The sequence below is a fragment of the Eupeodes corollae genome, chromosome 3 (genome assembly GCF_945859685.1).
Source record: "Eupeodes corollae chromosome 3, idEupCoro1.1, whole genome shotgun sequence".
NCBI classification, from domain to species: domain Eukaryota; kingdom Metazoa; phylum Arthropoda; class Insecta; order Diptera; family Syrphidae; genus Eupeodes; species Eupeodes corollae.
This window is the reverse complement of record NC_079149.1, coordinates 120758654-120779251: the sequence shown is the minus strand read 5'-3', so window position 1 is coordinate 120779251 and position 20598 is coordinate 120758654. Positions and strand designations below refer to the sequence as shown.

General features: G+C 34.9%; 4 protein-coding genes across 4 annotated transcripts in view; 2 read left to right on the top strand and 2 right to left on the bottom strand.

Annotated features, from left to right (window-relative positions):
* The window catches only part of LOC129949014 (uncharacterized), a 42095-nt gene extending 39448 nt beyond the window's left edge, over positions 1-2647 (top strand). Inside the window, exon 9 of the mRNA XM_056060205.1 lies at positions 500-2647. Within this exon, the coding sequence (XP_055916180.1) occupies positions 500-2360 (1861 nt within the window). The 3' untranslated portion in view covers positions 2361-2647. The remainder of the gene's footprint in view (positions 1-499) is intronic.
* Positions 2648-4688: 2041 nt separating this feature from the next.
* Positions 4689-5817, bottom strand: LOC129949015 (RNA-binding protein 7). The gene is made up of 2 exons (XM_056060206.1): positions 5511-5817; positions 4689-5431 (listed from the first exon to the last, which is right to left on the bottom strand). The coding sequence occupies exons 1-2, from the start codon at positions 5661-5663 to the stop codon at positions 4919-4921; spliced, it is 666 nt and encodes a 221-aa protein (XP_055916181.1). The 5' UTR covers positions 5664-5817; the 3' UTR covers positions 4689-4918.
* Positions 5818-7752: 1935 nt separating this feature from the next.
* LOC129952258 (uncharacterized) lies at positions 7753-8824 on the top strand. Its single transcript, XM_056064761.1, has 5 exons — positions 7753-7925; positions 8008-8126; positions 8193-8245; positions 8303-8359; positions 8425-8824. The coding sequence occupies exons 1-5, from the start codon at positions 7865-7867 to the stop codon at positions 8672-8674; spliced, it is 540 nt and encodes a 179-aa protein (XP_055920736.1). The 5' UTR covers positions 7753-7864; the 3' UTR covers positions 8675-8824.
* A 5695-nt stretch (positions 8825-14519) lies between these two features.
* Positions 14520-20059, bottom strand: LOC129951258 (F-actin-capping protein subunit beta). The gene is made up of 2 exons (XM_056063342.1): positions 19746-20059; positions 14520-15608 (listed from the first exon to the last, which is right to left on the bottom strand). The coding sequence occupies exons 1-2, from the start codon at positions 19746-19748 to the stop codon at positions 14781-14783; spliced, it is 831 nt and encodes a 276-aa protein (XP_055919317.1). The 5' UTR covers positions 19749-20059; the 3' UTR covers positions 14520-14780.
* Positions 20060-20598: the final 539 nt, after the last annotated feature.

Below are 20598 nucleotides of genomic sequence, written 5' to 3'. Positions count from 1 at the left end.
AAAGTATTCATATAAAAACTTTCAAAATTGCGATAAAACTATAATCGAAACTTTTACACCGACGCAATGTTTCACGTCTTCCGTATTTAACTGATGTTTTATTTTTATAAATAATGCTCTGTCAAATTAGCATGTTGCATAACTTTTGACTTACAATGAAATAAGCACCATTATCAAAATCAAACCTCTTATTAGAGGACCCTTATAATACCCTAGTATATCAAGATAATTTTTAGTCAACGTAATCGAGAAAAATAGGTCAAAGGTCTCTTTCCATCTTGATTGTTTTTTTTAACTCCATTGATTTCTCCCTATCTCAACCTTGCCTTGACCTTGTGTATTTCTTCATCCAAATAACTCCACCTGATACATTTCCCAAGATACATTCCGCGAACACTTTTCCCTTTTAAATCTACCCTTTAAAATATTTTCACTTTAAATTTCATTAAATTGAATATCATCAACCACTAATTTATTACTTATTTATTATGTTTTTCAGCAACAAAACCTCACTTCAATCACAATATAATTCGAATGGAAACTCGATTGCACCATCCCCCATAAACGAAACACCACCTGTTACACCCCATTATACAATTCCCTTGGCAGTGTCTATAAAACCACAATCGAGACAAAACAACGAAAACCACAATGGAAATAATATTCCTAATAGTTGGTCCCAGTCAAGCATAAGGGAACACACTTCTACTGAGGAGAAGCAGCAAAGTCAAAACAGTGCAAATATTCACAGCGAACAACAAGCTTGTTCGACTCCAATAACAACTGTTGTGGCAACCCTTCAGAGTTCACCAAATGGTGTTGATCTTAAAAGTTCAGCGGATGAAGCAACTAAATCACCACTTAAAGCAGAAATAAAAAATCTTCCTCCTCCAGAAACCGAGAGTTCTAGTGGAGATGTTGTAATTGAACAAATGTCACCTGAAAAGGAGTCTCCAAAAGTTGAACACACACCTTCACCATCAAACGTGGAAAGTCAAGCAACACCCATGGAAGAGCAGCCTAAACAACCTGAAAATGAACCTCAAGAACCTACTGTTGACATGGTTGACACTCCAGACTATGAATCTCAAGCAATTACATCGACTTCTCGTCCTCATTCAGCGATTTCAAGCAAATCTCAAGTTATCGAGGAGGAACTCGACTGTGAACAAGTGCCTTTGGAGCCTGATAGAGTCTCAGAAGCAACTCAGGAGGTACTGGAAGACATCAGTGACTATGAAGACAACATTGTCGTTCCAAAAACTCCAACTGAACCGCAATCTCCACACAAAACTCAACTTGTGGATCATGGAGCCAGCAGAGCTCCCTCTCCAGATATCGATGATTCTCACATTGTTTCCCCACCCAGATCACCAACAATTCAAGAAATGAAAGCCTTATCACGGAAGTCATCATTCGCTAAAAGCTGCGATTCACTCTTCGATCGCACCTCATCGAAACTAGACGCCGACAATAGCACTGAAACCAGTTCGGACTATCAGTCGAGCCATCTCAACAACACACTCACCGAGTTCAATCCAATCAAACCTCAACACATCCCGTTGCAGAGAAAATCGAAGACTTCATGTTTCATGAAGAAACACCGGCGCGTCTCTCCGGTAAAGCAAACAATCAATATGGGTCAAGTGGAACTCTATCCCCAGAGCATGACACGGTTCGATAAACCCCGAGATGCTCTTCAAAAAGCATTCGATCAACTGGACTCATCGAATTGGGAAGTGAATGTATTGGGACTCAAATCAATGGTCCGACTAATGCGTTACCACCCCGACACTCTGGACAATCAAATGCACATGACCTGCATTCAACTGACAAAATCAGTCCGAAATTTAAGATCTCAGGTGTCTCGAGCTGCTTGTCAAGCCTCCACCGAGTTGTTTACCATGAAATGCAAATATCTGGAGCAAGAATGTGATGATCTGGTGTGTGCTCTTCTGCATCGCACAGCTGACACAAATCGTTTCCTACGTGCCGATGCAACCAGAGGTCTCGAATCGATGTGTGATAATTTAACACCAACTAAGGTCCTTAATATCCTGTGCAACAAAGGCGCCAATCATCAAAATGCCATCGTCCGAACTACAACAGCTAAGCTTCTAAATCGCCTAGCCGACCGAATTGGATGTGATAAAATCTATGCAATGGGTCGAGAGCATCGAGACAAGTTCATTCTGACAGGAGCTAATCTTTTGCTTGAGGGAAGCCTCGAAACAAGGAGCTATGCAAAAGCTCTTTTCCGATTGATGTCAAGTCATCAGAATTATTCAAGATTGCTGTTGGAGGTGATACCAACTCGGACTTATAGAAACATCGAAAAAACTTTGAAAAATATTCGTTAAAATTTTAATATACATCTTGAACTATACTTAACTTTTTGTAAATAGTTTTTACATGTGAAATATAAACTTTTATAAATGTTGCACAAAAAAATAAAAAAGTTATTTATCAGAGGTACATTATTTATGTTTTATTTAAGTAGATAATAGTTAATAGTAGTTATTTATTATATAAATAAATACAATATTATTTCGTTGTCTTTAGCTGGAATGCACTTTAGAATTATTAGTTTTAAGAACTCAATATTGTATATTATTTGTTTTCTTTAATAAATACAAATATAAATCTATTACAACAATTTTTTCTTGAGGAAAGAAAGTGAAATAAAATTAGGTAGGCTAAGATAGATGCTTAAAACATTCACATTCCACGATCAAAAAAACACTTAATTATGGAAAACTAATTCCAATTGAAAAATATATTTCTGGGATTTTGGACTAGACATTTCTATACGAAGTTATAAAAATTAATTAGAAAAAGTTGTAGGAAGCAGTACAAATTTAAATATTGAGTAAAGTAAAGTTTATCAAAAAATCTAATAAAATGTTCATTACGCTGTACGACTTCCTCAACAATCAATGCACGGGATTTCCAACTACATATATCCGCAAGTTTTTATGATAGTCTTGACTCTTATCATAAATAACTGCATCAACAACGGCTACTTTCCAAAAAGTGGAAGACAGCAAAAGTAGTTGCAATTCCGAAAAAAGACAGCACCAATATGATCTCCAGCTACATCGCTAGGAGAAAGATGTCCCAGGTAGTGTAAACCAGGTTCTTGGACAAGAGAAATATGTTCTTTAACAAAAATTGTATGGTACGTGTTTTCACCAATCTTTGACCTAGTTTTAGTTCGATCTTTTCGACCATCAAAATAAAAGCTGAGATTGATTGTATAGAACATTTATTTGTAATTTTTGTCTGATTCCAAACCTCGAACGCCTTATTTTAGAAATATCTATGACTTTTGATTGGTCTTCTTGAGAAATTAAGGCAACGTCTTGCAAAACACTACTTGCGATTATGGCTGCATTTCTATCTGATACACCCTTTTCCATCGCAAGCAGTTCCCAAACATAGGAGCATCAGATACAGATATAGATTCTGATTTTTTTGTTCGATTTTCCGGTTTATTTTTTCAGCTCTTTTATTCTTTCTTGTAAGGGTTTTTTGCAATCTTCGAGTAGCACCAATTTCAATGAAAAACTTTCTTGTAGTTCTTTGATCTAATAAAGCAGATACTTTTCTAACTTGATCACACTGGCAAGAGCATATGTATGGATGCATACCAAAAAGTGTATTCGATTGACTCAAAAATGGTCGCAATTGCAATTTAAAATCTTCCAGCTTATTTCTTTTTTTGTTTACTTTGTTATTTTGTAGGTAATATTGTCTAATATTTCTAGCAATAGTAGAGAAGCTTTTTTCCATACCTCAACCACATTTTGAGCTAAAATTTCAGAAATCCCTGAAATGGTTGGTTCTTTTTTGTTTGTGGTTCTTAGTTCCAATAGAATGTACCTACATATACATAAATACTCTTTTTTAAAACTTGGCAAGCACCATTGTTTTAATGGTTCTGGGTTACCAAAAATAAAATCTTTTGACTTGTGTCAAATATTATTTTGCAATATAGGTATGAGACTTTTGAACTTAAGCCTGTTTTATAAAAATTAGGATTAGAATAAATATTATTGTGTTGTAATGATAAATTTATTTTTATTTCCGCTGAAATTAAGTTTTCCTCACATGGGTTTACGTTTAGAGGGGTTTGACTGTATGAATGTATGTAATACTTATTTAATATTATTACGACTACTACATGGAGAAATTAATGGAAAAAATAAAAATAAAACAATAGAAATTGTGCTGATCTACAAAAATCGATCTGAAACTTTTTTGCCGTTTTTCAAGTTCCAAATGGCACCCATTCTGGCTGTAGATCAAAAAATAAGGCAACATTTTTTTCACTCCACTCTAATGCTTATACCGCTCCCTGACGATATGAACAATTCAATTCATGATGAAACATTCATAAAAATTATAAATAATAAAAACAAATGCTTTGTGCATTGAAATTTGCAAAGCGTTTTCGTAAATAAGCCAACTCCCATTGTTTAGGTCAAAAAATACTCATTCTTTGGTACATTCCAAACCACCTTATCATTTTTGTAGGTTGTTTGATAGCGGGCAAAAGGTATACCACATATATTTTTGTCCATTCTCCTTTAGCTACTCTGAAACTGTTCTTAAATATGATTTTTTTTAGCTTTAAAGGATAACTTCTAAACTTCCTTCTTAAAACCGCCTCAGTAATACTCATAAAATTACATACATATTCGTTCTTTTTTTTTATAAAAATTCATAATCTATGTACAGAGAAAAATCTTACAGAGAAAATTTGAATTTGGTTAATATTGCTATGCGGATGCGGATCCGGCAAATTGAAATTTTGGATGTTTTATTTTGTTACTTCGATAATGCACGGATGGGTGTTTTTTTAAAAGATTTGTACAAAGTTCCTTTACGAGGAAAGGATTCCCATCGTTCTAACGTGTTATCTGTGTCTGTTTCTTTGCTCTGAGCGTCTGCTGTTGTTGTTGCTGTTATTATTTCTGTTATGATGTCCGCCGCCTCCGTGATCTCTTGACGGATCCGACCGAGAATACGGAGAAATCTGATGGTGTCGAGGTGAATTGTGCGACGAATGCTTTTGAAGATCATCACTTCGCCTCTGGGAACCTGCTGAACCTGAACACCATTCGATTCTTTTTGGTGGTGGGGAGTTATCTCGTTTGAAGGGATTACTGGCTCCATTGAAATTTCTGCCACCGCCTGGGCCACCTCTTCGTTGAAGTGGCTCACAATCGATGGGTAAGCCTCCTCCGCCGCCGCCGGCGACTGGTTGGTCTTTTACCTTGATTGTTAGACACTTCCGGAAGAGACTGAGGCCAGAAAGGAGCCTCAATGCGTATGGCACAGTGCACTTGTGGACGTAGGTTATAAAGCCGAAGGTCTTTTGTCTGCCTCCATTGTCTTTGGGAATTCTAACTGATTCAATTGGTCCAGCCTAAAAATGAGGAAAATAGGAATAAATAAATATCTAACACTTTTCCAGTTGGGAAGAAAGATAAAGGTAAGTAGCTTACTTGTAGGAAAACTTCATAGAGCAACTCCTCGGTGACCCTGTTATCGAGATTCGCACAGAAAATTGTCCTCTTGCTTTCATCGTCCTCGTCGTCCGATTCCACTTCAACCATTCCTCTGTTCGATTGGTAATTTGGTTTTGTCTGATTATACATTTTTGAGAATTTAATTAAATTGATGAAAGTTATCTAAATAAGTTAGATATTTTAAAACAATGAAATTTATTTGTTTTGATTTTCGAGTTTTTGTTTTTTGGCGTAGTGTAGTAAAATAAACGTTTGTCTGTTCTTCTGTTTTGGTGTCAAATTATTAAAAATGGCGGTGCGAAAAAAACATTTAACTTGGTTTTAAGAAAACACTGTAGATGGCACTGCAAAAGGGAAATATTTGATGTTCAGGTGCTACAGGGCGATCACATTAAAGCTATGTTACATGTGGAAACGATGATAACGTGATGGACAAATAAAGCTTTGAATTAAACCAAAAATTAGTGAAAATGCGAAAAAATAGTTTTATTTATATGTGAATACCATGATAAAATTTGTGAGTAAAAAGTTTTGTTCTTCTCAAATTATTTGTGAAAATAAAATGAATTCTAACCAATTAACCAAATTGATTTTAACGTACCTAACATTAGCTTGTCTATGAAAAGAATTTCAATTGAAGTTCTGTCGACGGTTTGAATAGGCTCACGACATGAACTAACAAGAACTACAAGCTCGCTTGGCTGCAGCTGTCCTCTTAGTTCACTTCAACCGGTCCGAATAATTCACTAATTGTGTAAAAAATATATCATAGAATCAAAAACAAACAAAACTGTTACAATAAAAATTAATTTTATTTAAAACATTTTCTTCTTCTTTCACAACAAATTCAATCCAAAATACTGAGCTTATGACTATTGCTTCTGTTGGCAAAATGGGCCTTCAGAATCGCCATATATATATTGTGGCCGTCGCGTCCGAGCAACTGACAGGCGAGCATGAGAAGATTCTGAACGATTTCGTATTGGTCCGTATGGCCAATTGTGGAATGTTTTGGCGCAAATGTTCCTAACTCTATCCTCCACCAGAAATCTTTTTTATACTTATTCTCCTCCACAAATGAACTTATCGCCTTTCTCAAATCTTTGTGATTGAACGGAGTTGCCAGAAAGTCTTTCTCCAAGTAGTAAGCGAAAGCGTCGAACATATTTGTTGCAACGAGTCACTTGAAAACGTCATTACGAACTATGAGCAAATCTTCCTCGTCCTTGGGGTCGTCACGCCAGTAGCTATAGTGAATTGCGGTTCCTCGCTTAATAAAGAGCGTTTGAAAACAAAAAGCAATAATTCTTATTTTGTAAGGAAATTGAATAAATTACTTTACTTACCACGACCAAATTTATTTCAAAATGAAATAATTGTATTGACAGTAGCCATCAGCTGTTTTGTTTACATTAATTTGAGAGCTGAATGTCTCCAAAGGTTTGTTTGTTTACTTCAACTGTGCATTGCTACTAGTTCTCGAGAGGTTTTACATAAAACTTGTGGTTTACCAAAAATGTATGGTAAAACTTGAGTTTTTGATGTAGGTTTTCGGTGAAAACCGGGTTTTGGTGTGAAAAGCCTTTAAGATAATATTGGAAAACCAATTCTCAGAATTTAAGCACAGCTTAAATACACTTTCCCAATCAATTTTGTTTGTTTTGATATTTATAGGTGGCTGAAAAAGATGCAAATTTAAAGATAATACCAACATTGCATTTAAATAAATAGAACCATTTTAAACTCTATTTAAAAACAAATGTACTCACAGAACGATATGATTTCTTTATTTTCTACAAATTTGTTTGCGATAAGATAACACATTTTTCAGGAGCTAAAACACACAACAACTCCCGACACTTTTGCGTAGTGAAAATTTTCGGTTTTGTCTACGGTCTTTGAAATTAAACATTCCAACTTTTGTAAATTCATGTTGGTTGAGGCCCAGGTCCGCCCCGGACTGTAGCGCCACCTTAAGTAAGTAAGTAACTTTTGTAAATTTATTTTTTATTTTAGATGCCGACGTTGGATAAAAACCGTTACGGATTTAAGATTATAAACTTGTATGTAAAACCATCACAATAATTACAAAAGTTATTAAAACTCTTGGTAATTACTGTACTTTTTACTGTAACAGTTTTGCATTCCGAAAACAAAGTAGGCCTTGACTCTCCTCAATAATAATTCTCAATTCTCATCAAGCCTTCCTTTAAAAACCGCTATGTGTCATTTTCATGTGCAGGTGCATCCCATCCCGCATGTTCTAAGGATAGGTTTTTGTTTAATTATAAATTTGTTGTTTATTGTTTGATAATTTATTAATAATAATTATGGAGTTAAGAACAAAAAATACCTCTGTCGAGTTCAAAGAGCTTCATTCAAAGCTGACAGGTAAAGCTTATTTTTATTTTAAACAAATGTATGTAAGCATAAACATTTCGACTTTTTGTTTTTGTACCTCCTTTCTCATCAGAACTTGGACTCTATGAGAAAGGAATGGATCTGGATCAAATGCGCCAAGTGATGGGGGCAGTTGATGAGTCAATTATTGAGACATCATTCAATGCCCAAGACTTGGAATTTGCTTTAAGGGTAAGTATTTTCTTGGCTTTTTCAAAAATCTATTGGAATCTTCAATGGTTTTTTTTTACCTTAAAGGAAAGTGAACGTGACTTTAATTCCGCAAACATCTGTAACTCTACTATGATTGGGTAATTTTGTTTTTAATCCTTGAGAAACCTTAAATAAAATCCCTTTATGTTTTTTAGTTTATCAGAAAACACCAACGTTCTGGAGAGTTCAGCATTTGGACATTGTCAAAATAAGTACCTTTATTTGATCCTCATGGTTTTTCATAAACTTATTTGAATTCCTTAATTTTTGTTTTTAGTTTTGGATCCTTATTCTCTACAACCTTTAGCAGTCCCGAATCTGATTGTGTTGAAAGAATTACCGTCGTTGCTGAAGTTCATCATGAATTAAATTGGTCTCCCAAAAGATCATCACCAACAAGTGGTGGAGAAACATTGAAGCGTTTAGCAAGGAAACGTAATGCTGATGCAATGTCTCAGGAAGATTCTGGTATTATACTGTCATCAAGTAGTTTATTTGAAACAACCAATCTTTCAGTTTATAATTAAGCATACCTAAGTGTCCATATTTGTTTTCTTTGATATTTACTTAAATTTTGTTATAATTATTATGTATTTATTGTTATTATAGTATCCTTGTATTGTTTTTGTGTACCTATTCAATACTTTAAATGTATGCTTTTTGATTTAAAGCTTGTTAATAAATTGGTTTGGTTTAATTTGTTTTGTTTGCATACATTTGGCCAAAAACCTCCTAGACGAAAAAGTTTGGGAACATACCCAACGGTCGCCTTTTAGCATATTTATTTAATTTTATATGTTCCTGAATGATCCTGAAAACAACAATCCAACTTGTATTGAAAAGTTCTGCAATTTAATTTTCGTTATTGTATTTGTAGCTATTAGCACAAAGAGGGGAGGGGGGAAGCAGAATAACAGAATTTATTTCAAATTCTATCTACTTAACATATTTACAAATGGAGATCATTTTGTTTTTAGTTCTCGTCTCATTGGTTGTAGAAAGGTGAGCTTACATTTTGTATAACATTTGTAATTTCTGCACAAAAAGATAGAAGAAATAAAGGTCTTGAAGTCATATTTTTGTTACGATTGTCATAACAAAGGTATGAAGGTAGAATCGAAATATGCCATTTCGATCTTATTACATTTTAGGCCTACGAAAGTAATTTTTCTACATCACTAGAGCCATTCTTGAGAAAGAAAATCCAAGTCTTCGAAATTCATTTGGAGAACCTTTCCCAAAGTTGACATTTCTATTTTAGCCAAAGCAAGGGATTTATAGAAGAAATTGAACAAAGTAAGAAAATTTAGTGTTATAAGGAATGTCCAACTTTGCTACAAGTTCTCCTATAAGTACGGTGACCATATTTTCCGAGACAAAATAATGTACAGTAGCCATAAAATGAAAAATGTTGACCAGTTTTCAGGTCTTTTTTTATTTCATTGAGTAATAGTTAATAAATATAACATAATATAAATGAATTAATAAAAAATATAGTATAATTAGGTATATTTATAAAATAAACAAAAAAGGAACTTTCTCTAACTTATTAACAAAAAATCTTAAGCTCTTTTATATCATATATTTGTTAGTCAAACAACATGATAATATATTTCCACCATTCATATTTGAATTTGCTGAGACAAGTAACAACTAACTTCAATGCGTAATTTGCGACAAAGGCTGCGTTCAATCTCGTGTTGAATAGGTTATCTTGTATAGGTGGATTTTTAGATACCTTTTTGAACGAGTTGGTTAGCTGTATTGAGGTAGCTTACAAAAAATAAAAACAACTTGAAGCTATTCACAAAAAGCACAAAAACATTGAAGCTTCGAAGTAGAAAAAGATCATAATTACCTTTTAAAATTCGGAGGAAAACAGCTTGTTTGTCGTCTATTATGTACAGAACATCAACTTACATTTTGTATCTTTTTGTTTACCAACAAATACAAAAAGCTGAAATCAATTTTAAAGTTTCTTGAAATTCAAACATGTGTTGAATCAGATGTCTGTCAGATACATCATACATACATACATATACATACATCTGGGGTATGTCCCCAGAAATTCTTGGATACCTTTGGATTCCTTTTCTGACATCTCAACTTTTTTTGATCAGCTGTTATTTAACACGTAAAACACTAACAAAAGGTTATCCTGATACCCTATCTGTCTGAGATTGAACGCAGCCAAAGTGTTGCCAAACAGTGTATTCATTGACATACTATACATGGACAGCTAGTGGTTTGAATTTTCCATACAAAATTTGAATAAAAATGGTTCCACTTCTAATTAGCCCTTCCAGGCACAGTGACAAAAGAAGTTATAAAATATCTAGCGACATCTGTTTGTATTTAGTTGAAATAAGCTTTTTCTGACATAGAAAGTATTGACATCTAGTATGATTTGTTGAAGACAAACGATGCCAGGTTTTCTTTTTGTATGTTATTGAAAAATTTTGACAGTTTTGGCAAAATGAAGCAGAAGCAGGCTGTGCGCTGTGACTGTGAGTATTAAATGTAAATGTTACACAATTTTTCCGCATAGCCCTCTTTGCGCTAGTGTTTTGTCCGTTAAAAGTGGAACCATCGTGAAGTTGGCTACTAGCAGTCCATGTATAGTGTGTCAATGAGTGCAATGTTTCCAGCAAGAATGAAACGTCACTGTGCAACGATTCATCCACATGTCTTCAAAAGAAAGTATGCTGAACTTACTAAATCTCAAACCATTATTACTTATCAATCAAAGACAGTTAACAAAAATGGTAAGTTTCCGAAGCCCATACCATTGCTGAAAACGAAAAAACGTCCGGTGCCGGCCGTGTCTCAAGAATAAAGCAAATTGTTAAAATATGCACCAGTAAACATTGCGTTCTACATTGCCATGCCCTCGCAATGAAATAAATGCCGGTCTTCCTCAAAGAGGTGTTGGACGGAAGCGTGAAAATAAATAACTTTATTAAATCGCGGCCATAGAGCAGAAGGCTTTTTAAAGTATTGTGTGATGACATGGGATGGGTAGTATACATACGTCTACACTTCTTCACGCAGAAGTAAGGCTTTTCGAAATAATAGTTTGAACTTAGAATTTAATCATTGACGACAACTTTGTATTTGGGTAACATGTTGTGGAATGAGCGTTGGTTATTGAAATTGCCATATATGTCAGATATATTTAAAAAATAGATGATTTGAGTGTATCACTTCAGCGAAAGGCAATAATTGCTTTCGATGCCAGTATGACAAAATAGAAGCATTTAAAAATAAATTCCAATTTTGGGCTGAATCTGTAAAAAATCGAAACATAGAAACATATTTTAAATGAGATTCATATCCACCTAGTAGGTTTGCTGGATAACTTGTTCCACTATTTTCCAGACGAATTCCACCTGAACATTAAAGAAAACGTATGCGTTATAAACCCGTACTCTGCCGCGTTGGAAAAGCCACCTACCCTGACATCGCTGTAGTTTGAGTGCTTGATTGACCTGACATCAGATTTTTCGATAAAAGAACTTTTTGCAACAAAGAAGCCTACATAAGAATTCTGGTGTATGTTGAAAGACGAGTTCTTCTGCCGTTTGCAACAACATACATGTGCGAATCAGTGTTCTCTCTACACTGCATCAAAAAATTGCACGTACATCAATCAAATTCAAATAAAATTATTACATTTAATGTACTTATAACCTAATCCACGTACCGATTGACTTTATTTTGAACAAAAAATGATACATAGATGCAAGTACAGTATTAATAGGTAACACAAATTTCGACCTTTCTTCTTATAACTTTTTTTTTTATAAACATATGTTTCTATAAGTATAAAAAAATTGCACGTACACCAAACAAATGTACGTACACTGTTGTTTTTTTCTACAGAAATGAAATAACGGTTCTTTTCCAAGCCAAAAACTCGTACGATCATGAGATTGAATCTCCTACTCAGTCTGTTATGTTTAATTGATCTGGCTTTTTGCGTTTTAAATTTTTTTTAGTTATGGAATCATCACATAAAAAAGTTCCTATTGAAATAAAAAAACAAATTGTGGATCTCAAAAAGGATGGAAAAAGTTATTCTGAAATATCATCCATTGTTAAGAGATCCAAATCAACTATTCAATGCGTGATAAAAAATTATGAAAAAAACGAAAGCTTCGAAATGGCCCCAGGAAGAGGTCGAAAAAAAAAATTTAAATGACAAAATGGAACGCAAAATCGTACGAATGGTGAAGGTTGACCCAAAAATAAGTGCTCCTAAGATAGCTGCAGAAATCACAGTAAGTCATGGAATATCACTAAACCCACAAACAGTCCGGAACGTATTGCATTCAAAGGGTTATCAAGGACGTGCAATAAGAAAAAAGCCTTATATTTCGAAGACAAACGTGCAAAATCGTTTGGACTATGCAAATGCGTATGTTTCGAAGCCGGATGATTTCTGGAAAAACGTGATATTCCTTGACGAGAGTAAGTTCAACATTTTTGGGTCGGATGGAAGAAGGTTTGTGTGGCGGCAACCAAACACGGCCTTGGAGACAAAAAATATGCAGCCAACAGTGAAGCATGGAGGCGGAAATGTCATGGTCTGGGGAGCGATGGGGGCTAGCGGGGTGGGAAATTTAGTATTTGTTGAGTCAACGATGGATAAAATGGTTTATCTGCAAATACTAAAAGATAACAAGACAACGACCCTAAGCATTCCTCAAGGCTTGTGAAAGAATGGCTGTTGTATAATGTGAAATCGCAGTTGCCTCATCCTCCTCAATCCCCAGATCTAAATCCCATCGAACATCTTTGGGATTATTTGGAAAAGAAAATCCGAGAATCGGAAATAAGAAACAAAAATCAACTGAAAGCCGTTTTAATTGAAGAATGGAACAAAATTCCACCGGGAGTGACTTCAAAACTAGTCCTGTCCATGCAAAACCGTTTAAAGAATGTTATTAAAAAGGTTACCATACTAGGTATTAAACGAAGCAATTAACTAATAAACTTTAAAGTGCATGTGCAATTTTTTTATGTTAATTTTAGTTTCTTCCCTTTTTGTTATTGTTTTTTTATTCCTATGAAGTCTATGTAACTGAATTTTATTTTGTTTTTACTTCTATCATAACAAAGAAAATAATTAATGAAAAAATAAATATATAATAAGTATTTTTGATAAAGTATGTGCATTTTTTCACTAAACAGTCAGATGTACGTGCAATTTTTTGATGCAGTGTATGTGTTGGAACCAAAACAAAATATATATCCCGTCTCGATGAAGAGCCTGATATTCGGTTGCAGTTGTCCCAAATTCAGATATTTAATTTCTTCTTAAAAGAAACTCCATATGCATATAATATAATTATTTAACTAATATACGAAGTGCTCCGCGTGAAATTTCTATATTGAGAACCGCTGTATAAGTGTAACGTTTTAAAGAGTGCGGTTAATTTGTCAAATTCCCATCTTAACATTTTTTAACAATTCTATAAGAATTTGTGTGAGGAGTAAATATGCCGAAAAATACAGATTTGATCTTAAATCTAAAATAAATCAATTTAATTTGCCCCATGGAATACAAAACAGGTGAAATCTGTGTTTTAGCAGATCTGGACCAAGAATAAATTAATTTATTTTACCCATGCAGTTACCTCCAATTGTTGAATTCTCCCTTTTTTCACCTCGAAAACTAAAACCAACCGAAATTACAGATAATTTCTTAAATTGTTTATTTAAGTTAATAATAATATTGGTACATATTATAAAATTTTTAATTATTTGTTTTCATTTTTATATTTTAAATTTTAATTTCTTCATAATCTTAAAATCTTTTTTCCTCTATCATTTTTAATTTTTATTATTTTCTTTTGTTTTCTCTTTAAATTTATTTCGAAATTTTTCTATATCTTGTTTTGTTTATTTTCATCTGAATAATAATTCAATAATTAATTAATAAAAAAATGTATTTATAAACTCAATTGTATGTATATAATAATAAATACCCAATGCGGTTAGACTTTCAGTTTTTCTCTTTTCATTTTTCAATTACAATACAAAAAAATTACATTATAATAATAATAGAAAAAAAATTAATAATAATACAAATAATATAAAAAAGAACTACAAAAATAAGAAGAACAAAGAATTGGAAGAGTTCGTTCGCGAAGCATTAACAAAAACACAGAAAAAAGAATAAAGAAAAATATATAAGCCAACAGGAACAGCGTGGTTCGATACGATATAAATGCAAACAGTTTTGTAAATTATTTTGTTTTGTTTTTATGATAAACTAAAAGTAAATTATTATTTTGTTTTTCTTTGTTTTTGTTTGTAACTCAACAAGCGAGGTGTATTTTCTGTATCATTCGATAAACCTCACTCGTGTTTTATTTAATTTAATTTTATTTTATTTAATTATTTTATAGTAGGGTTCAGTTTTGTGGTTTTATTTATTTTTTGATTGATTTAAATTAAAGAGACTTAGCGCTGGAACTGGTTGTTTTTTCTTTTTTTTTTAATTTTGTTGGATTCAGGACGACTGAGAGAGGGAGGCGGTGGCGGCGGCGGTTTTTGTTTTTCTTAGAAATTGTCATAATTCTCTTCTTGTTGATGTGTGTCCTCGGATTCGTCGTCTTGTCCCTCTTCTCAGTTCGTCTCAGGCTTAACACTGCGACGTAGAATTGCTGTGGCAAGATCCTTCTTCATCGCAGCTTGCGCTCGCTGGTCGGATAGGGACTGAACGCTTCGCAGTCCGTTGACAATGTCTTTTGTCTTGCCAAAGTAAATCTCATTTAGGGTGTTGCGAATTTTGTTCTCCATCTCCTCGACCATTCTTCCGATGTTGGCGATGTGCGGTGACGAATCACTCACATTGGCGTCTTGCTCCTGTTGACGGGTTAGAGAGCCTCCCAAGTTCATTGTGCCCGAACCTTGTTTGTTTGTCTGCAACCACAGCATGGCTGTCGAAGTTAATTTGTAGTGTGCTGTTCGACCAGTCGTTTTCTCTTGCACCTCCACAACATGAATCGAATCCCAGCAGCCACGGATTTTCTTGCTTCCATCGCCAGCTTTTTTAATTAAAATCACCGCTGCAAAACCATGGTCGAGATCCCAGAGATACACTGAGGATACACCACCTTCGTAGTACATCTCACGGTATTGATCGAAGGCGTAGTTGGCTTCGATCTCGAGTTTGCGTAGTCTTTCGGATGGCATTTGGCCATCTTCGAGTGGGGGATCGTATGTGTTGGACCATGGGGAACGGTAGGAGTCACCATCGCGATTGTAATCACACAACAAATAGTCTTTGCCAACTTCTTTGTCTTTGGCAATCTTCAGGGGCTGATCGACGGACGAGAGGAGATCCTCGCAGAGATCTGGAGCCAGATCGATCAGATCAATGAGATTCTTCTCGATTTGCTGGGGTGGCAAACGACGCATTAGGTCGAGGGCACAATCCATTTGTAGTTCCGTCTGCAATAAAAAAGAAGAAAAAACAAAAAGAGGAGAAATTAAGATTAGTTTGGAATTCTTGAATTGTGTAAATTTATTAACCAAAATGCGCTTTGCAAAAAATCATATCTGACGATCTTTGAAATTAGGCAATTCACAGACAACGCTACATCGTACTTTGAATAAGGACTTAGATCAGTCTTATAGTTTTAAAAGGCAGTGAACACAAGAACTCAAACCGTTTGATCAAAACCAACGTCGTATATTTTTTGATTTGGTCCGCTAAATGCATGAAAATGATCCGCATTTTCATATCGCAGAGGCTACGTTATGAGCTTTTTATAGCTACCGCAAGTCTTCTTTCCAATTGTTTGCAATGCCAGTTCTTTATGAAGCTTTTTCGCAGGCATATTCAGTAATTTTGTGTTATACTGAATCTGACAATTGAGTGTTTAAATAAAAAGTGAGGAGAGCACTATTTCGATTGTGGCCATCTAGTTTTATACATTTTACCTGGGGAGACTCTGCCACAGGTACATAGACTTCAAACAGTGACTTAATAAATTGTTTAATAAGCATCCTTTTCATGTCCTCTAGATATTGAAATTTTGTCTTTGACCAGTTTTTTTGTCCTTGATATTGTTCACAAGTATTTGAGGTTCTAATGTTTTTAGAGGCACTCCGCAAGGTGGTGTTCTATCTCCTCTCCTGTGGAACATAGTGGTTAACGAACTACTAATATCCTTTGAAAGGGGAGGCTACAGAGTAGTTGCAGATGCCTATGATGTTGCTATCGTCGACATAGGAGAACATCCTATTACACTGAGAGAACTCGTCCAAAACGCACTCAATATGCTCACTAGATGTGCTGATCACTGCGGACTTAGTATTAATCCTCAAAAATCAGACCTCGTCCTTTTTACACGGAAATTCAATATCCCAGTAATTGTACCTCCTTCAATAAGAGGTGTACTACTAATTTTTACCAATGAAGACAAATTTCTTGGTCTGATATTGGGCACAAAATTAAGTTGGAAATCTAATATTCAGGAAAGAGTTAAAAAAGCTACAGTAGCTATTTTCCTTTGCAAGAAAGCCATAGGAAGCAAATGGGGTTTCAACCTCGCATAACCTACTGGCTATACACATCGGTCATCCGACCAATACTTATGTACGGGGTTGCAGTATGGAGGACTGCACTGGAGAAAGGCACATACTACGACAAATTCAGCAGAGTCCAACGCACTGCTTGTCTCTGCATAAGCGGGGTATTGAGAGCCACACCCTCAATAGCGTTAGACACTCTTCTCCATCTGACACCCATCGACATCTTCAGCAAACAAGTGGGAGCGTGTACAGTTAAAGACTCAACGCCTCATCTCAATGGACCAACATCATTTTGAACCTCTTTGGTTCTATACCAAAGTACATAGAATACACTATTCATAAACCCCAATTTGGAAAAAAACTTTCAGGTATCCATTACATCCGGAGATGAATGGAAAGACAAAAAACGCCTGGATAACAGAAGCATTAATTTTTATACAGATGGATCCGAGACAAATGAGGGAGTTGGTAGTGGTGTGTACTCTGAAAAGCTTAATCTAAGCATCTTATTCCGCCTCCCTAATCATGGAAGCGTCTTCCAAGCGGATCATTTTAGCGATCAAAGAGGTTCTCTCCTGGCTAAGAGGAAACGTGATATCAACTTCTGATATCCGCATCTTCTCTGACAGTCAGGCTGTTATTAAATCTCTTGACGGTGTCTCAACTAAATCTCAAACGGCCCTCGATTGTCCATTGTCTCTTATGGGGATGCCGCAGCAATTTAACATTTACCTCTGTTGGGTGCCGGGCTACAGAGACGTCACGGGAAATTGTAGAGCCGATGAAGTTGCTAAAAATGGAACCGTCATGCCGATAGCTACATGTAAACTTCTGCTAAAAGAAACACCTTTTGTGAAATCAAACTCTAGGCGGCACAATTTACCAACATGCGCATCCACAAAACTCATATGGCCTTCACTGGACCTAAAGCGCTCTAAAGACTTGTTATCTCAAAGCAGACTTCATATTAGCTCCTACATAGGTGTCCTTACGGGACACTGTTTTATAGGAAGACACACAATACGACTTGGTGTAGCCTCAAATGACTTCTGCAGGAGCTGTATGGACGGTGAAGAAGAGGAAACCATCTCTCACCTTTTCTGCACTTGCCCTACTCTTTTACTACTACTCTACTACTACTACTCTACTACTCTTTTGATAATAAAAAAATGAACTAGCTAAAAATGATATCAAATATCTTCTTCGCTTTATAGAAATCTCAAAATGGTTCGACTAGTAAGAAGTATTTCTCTAGATTCATGTGGTATCTCAATGGGCCTAAGTGCGTGGATTCTGAATCTGCAGCCACTTTAACCTAACCTACTTAACTGGCTCTCTCTCTCTGTCAAAGTGAACGAAATTTAAATGATTCTGCCATCATTTGAGTCAAGAAGCATTCCAGCACATTAGGTAAATTATTTTTGGACATGTCTCTCACTAAATCAAATGACATTGCGATATATGATTTGAATATCTTGTGTTTTGTCGTTTTTTTTTTACTTTTTACCACTGTTCTTCACTCAGCCTTTTAACAGGTCTTCCGTCGTTCATAAAAGCCACCTGGAAGTTATCTTTTATCAAATCAGCTAACGTGCCGGCAATTTTGGTATTGATCTTTATAATCTATGTCGCCGGAGAAGAAGTGGTTGTGGTTTTTAAATAATAGGTTTGAATTTAGCCTTTGACAGTTCAGAGGTTTGAGCTTCAAATTACCTTTTTTTCTATAGCTTTGTCGAAATGATTGAGATCTGGGTTTGGATTAACTTTCCTATTCTTTTATTTTAGATTAACCAATTTATCTTTGGTCTAGACTTTAGTCGGCCCAGGAAAAGATTCTAATTACCCGGTGACAGCACTTTCTCGCAAGCTTGCTCAAAGCTCAAAGCCCCATGGTCATAATCAAAGAAGCTCATGAAGAACTCAGGAAGGAATTTATCGACTTTACTGGCTCCACTGTTAGGTAGAGGATTTATTTTGCTTATTTTTGAATGTGAATGGCGATTTTTGTCCTTTTTACAAGCTAAGCCACGACTTCTGAAGACTTTTAATGTATATCTCCATTCGATTTTTACTCTCTAAATCTTTTTAATTCTTTTTGTCTTCATTAAGATTTACATATCTGTATTTTCCTTTTTTGTGCTATCAAAAATAAACCTTTTTATTGAAAATCTATGGAGGTTGCTCATATAAAGCAGAGGCATGGCATTACACCATTTGCAAGAAATACTTAATTCGACCCTAAATCAGTGGAAACCCAAAAGTTATATCCGCCAAGCGAAGACTATAGATATTAAACTTAAGACGAGGAGAAAGAGTTAAAACAGAAAGCTAAGAACACCTCTTGAAAGGTCTGTATTAGTTCCTAAGGACGAATTTTTCTATCCTGGGTTTGCTGTTTGTGTTAATCACGAGTTAATTTCGACCTTTATTTCAATTGCTAACTCTAAGCTTATTTGGGACTCCTTCAAAGAGCGTTTAAAGAAAGCATCGTCATAACCTGAAATTTTCTCATCAACAATTCGTCATGACGAAGAACACAAAGTTCCCCTAGAAAGTATCGATAACAGGTGACTAGAGGCGAGAAAACAAAACCTGTTTTTCGTGAAAGGTCATTGCTGCCTCGCTAATTTGCTAATCTTCAATATTATCGAGTTCTCTCGTCGTTTTGGAAGATTTCATTGGCATTGAATTTGCTTGTTTGTGCGTTCCACTTTCAAGTCCCCCTTCGAAAAGGTCTTTTCCCTCTGCCACTTTCAAGTGATAAGATAAACATAAAGGTTCTTGAGTTCAAACATTTATCACCAAATATGTCTCGATAAATTTAAGTAACTTTTGTATTTATCTCTCATCGTCGTTGTCGTTTACAGTTGGTGTGTTTTTCAATTCTTCAATGTTTTTGTTGTGCCTCCTTTTGGGTGTGACATACTTTTTCCAGTTTCTCAATTTTATAAATTTATGGGCACGACGGAACGGATAGCTCGTCGCTCGTAGCTCTGTTAGCCAGTAGACGAAAGGAAGACGAAGACGAAGAAGGAAAAAATTATTACTCACCATTTTTTAAAGTTCTCGGGGTTCTTGATTTTCCTTTCCAAAAAAAAGATATCACAGCGTTTTTTCGTGTCTATTTGTGTTTTATGTGGAATTTATTTGCTTGGGGTTTTCTTTGTATCAATTGCTTTGAGAGTTTTTGAATTAATAACAATTGGATTTTCACTTAATTTTAAGTTGACTTTTATTTATTTTGGGTTTGAGTTATTTTTTCTCTTGTTTTTCGAAGTAGAATAATAAAAAAGTGTAATGAAATTTTAATGGGTGGTCACACACAAGACAGATCAAAATGCTGGTGATGAGATGGTGAATGGCTTTTTTTCGTGATTTTCTTTTGGGGCTATTTTGACAGGTGTCAATTGTATTTGACTTTTTGGGAAAAAAGCTTTTTAATGTCAGGTATGTTAAAAATCATGTTTGAAGCTGTAAACAGAATATAGAAATTAAATTAGTCCCTGCTCACATAAGAAAATTAAGTTTCAAACAACTTTTTATCCAACTGTTATCCAGTTTGAAAAACTTATTTTTGATTTTTGTTTACTAAACTCTTTTAAGCCAACAAACGGAAAGGAGAAGAGGGGTTCAAAATTTGAACAAAAGATATTTCTATAAGTTTTGTTTTCTTTTCAGTACTAAATGTTCACACCAATTCGAAATTCGTACCTTTTATGATTTGTTTATAGATTCAAGAGGATGGAGCAGACATCCACGGATTTAACCAACCTACGCCTTGCCAAATTTATAAGCGAGTGGAAAGAGAATTAGCTTTCAAAAGACCTTTGTTCATTAGAATACAAACTTCTTTTTCGAACTTTGAACAAGTTCTCTCAAATAAGGGAGTTTCCAAAGGTGGTTG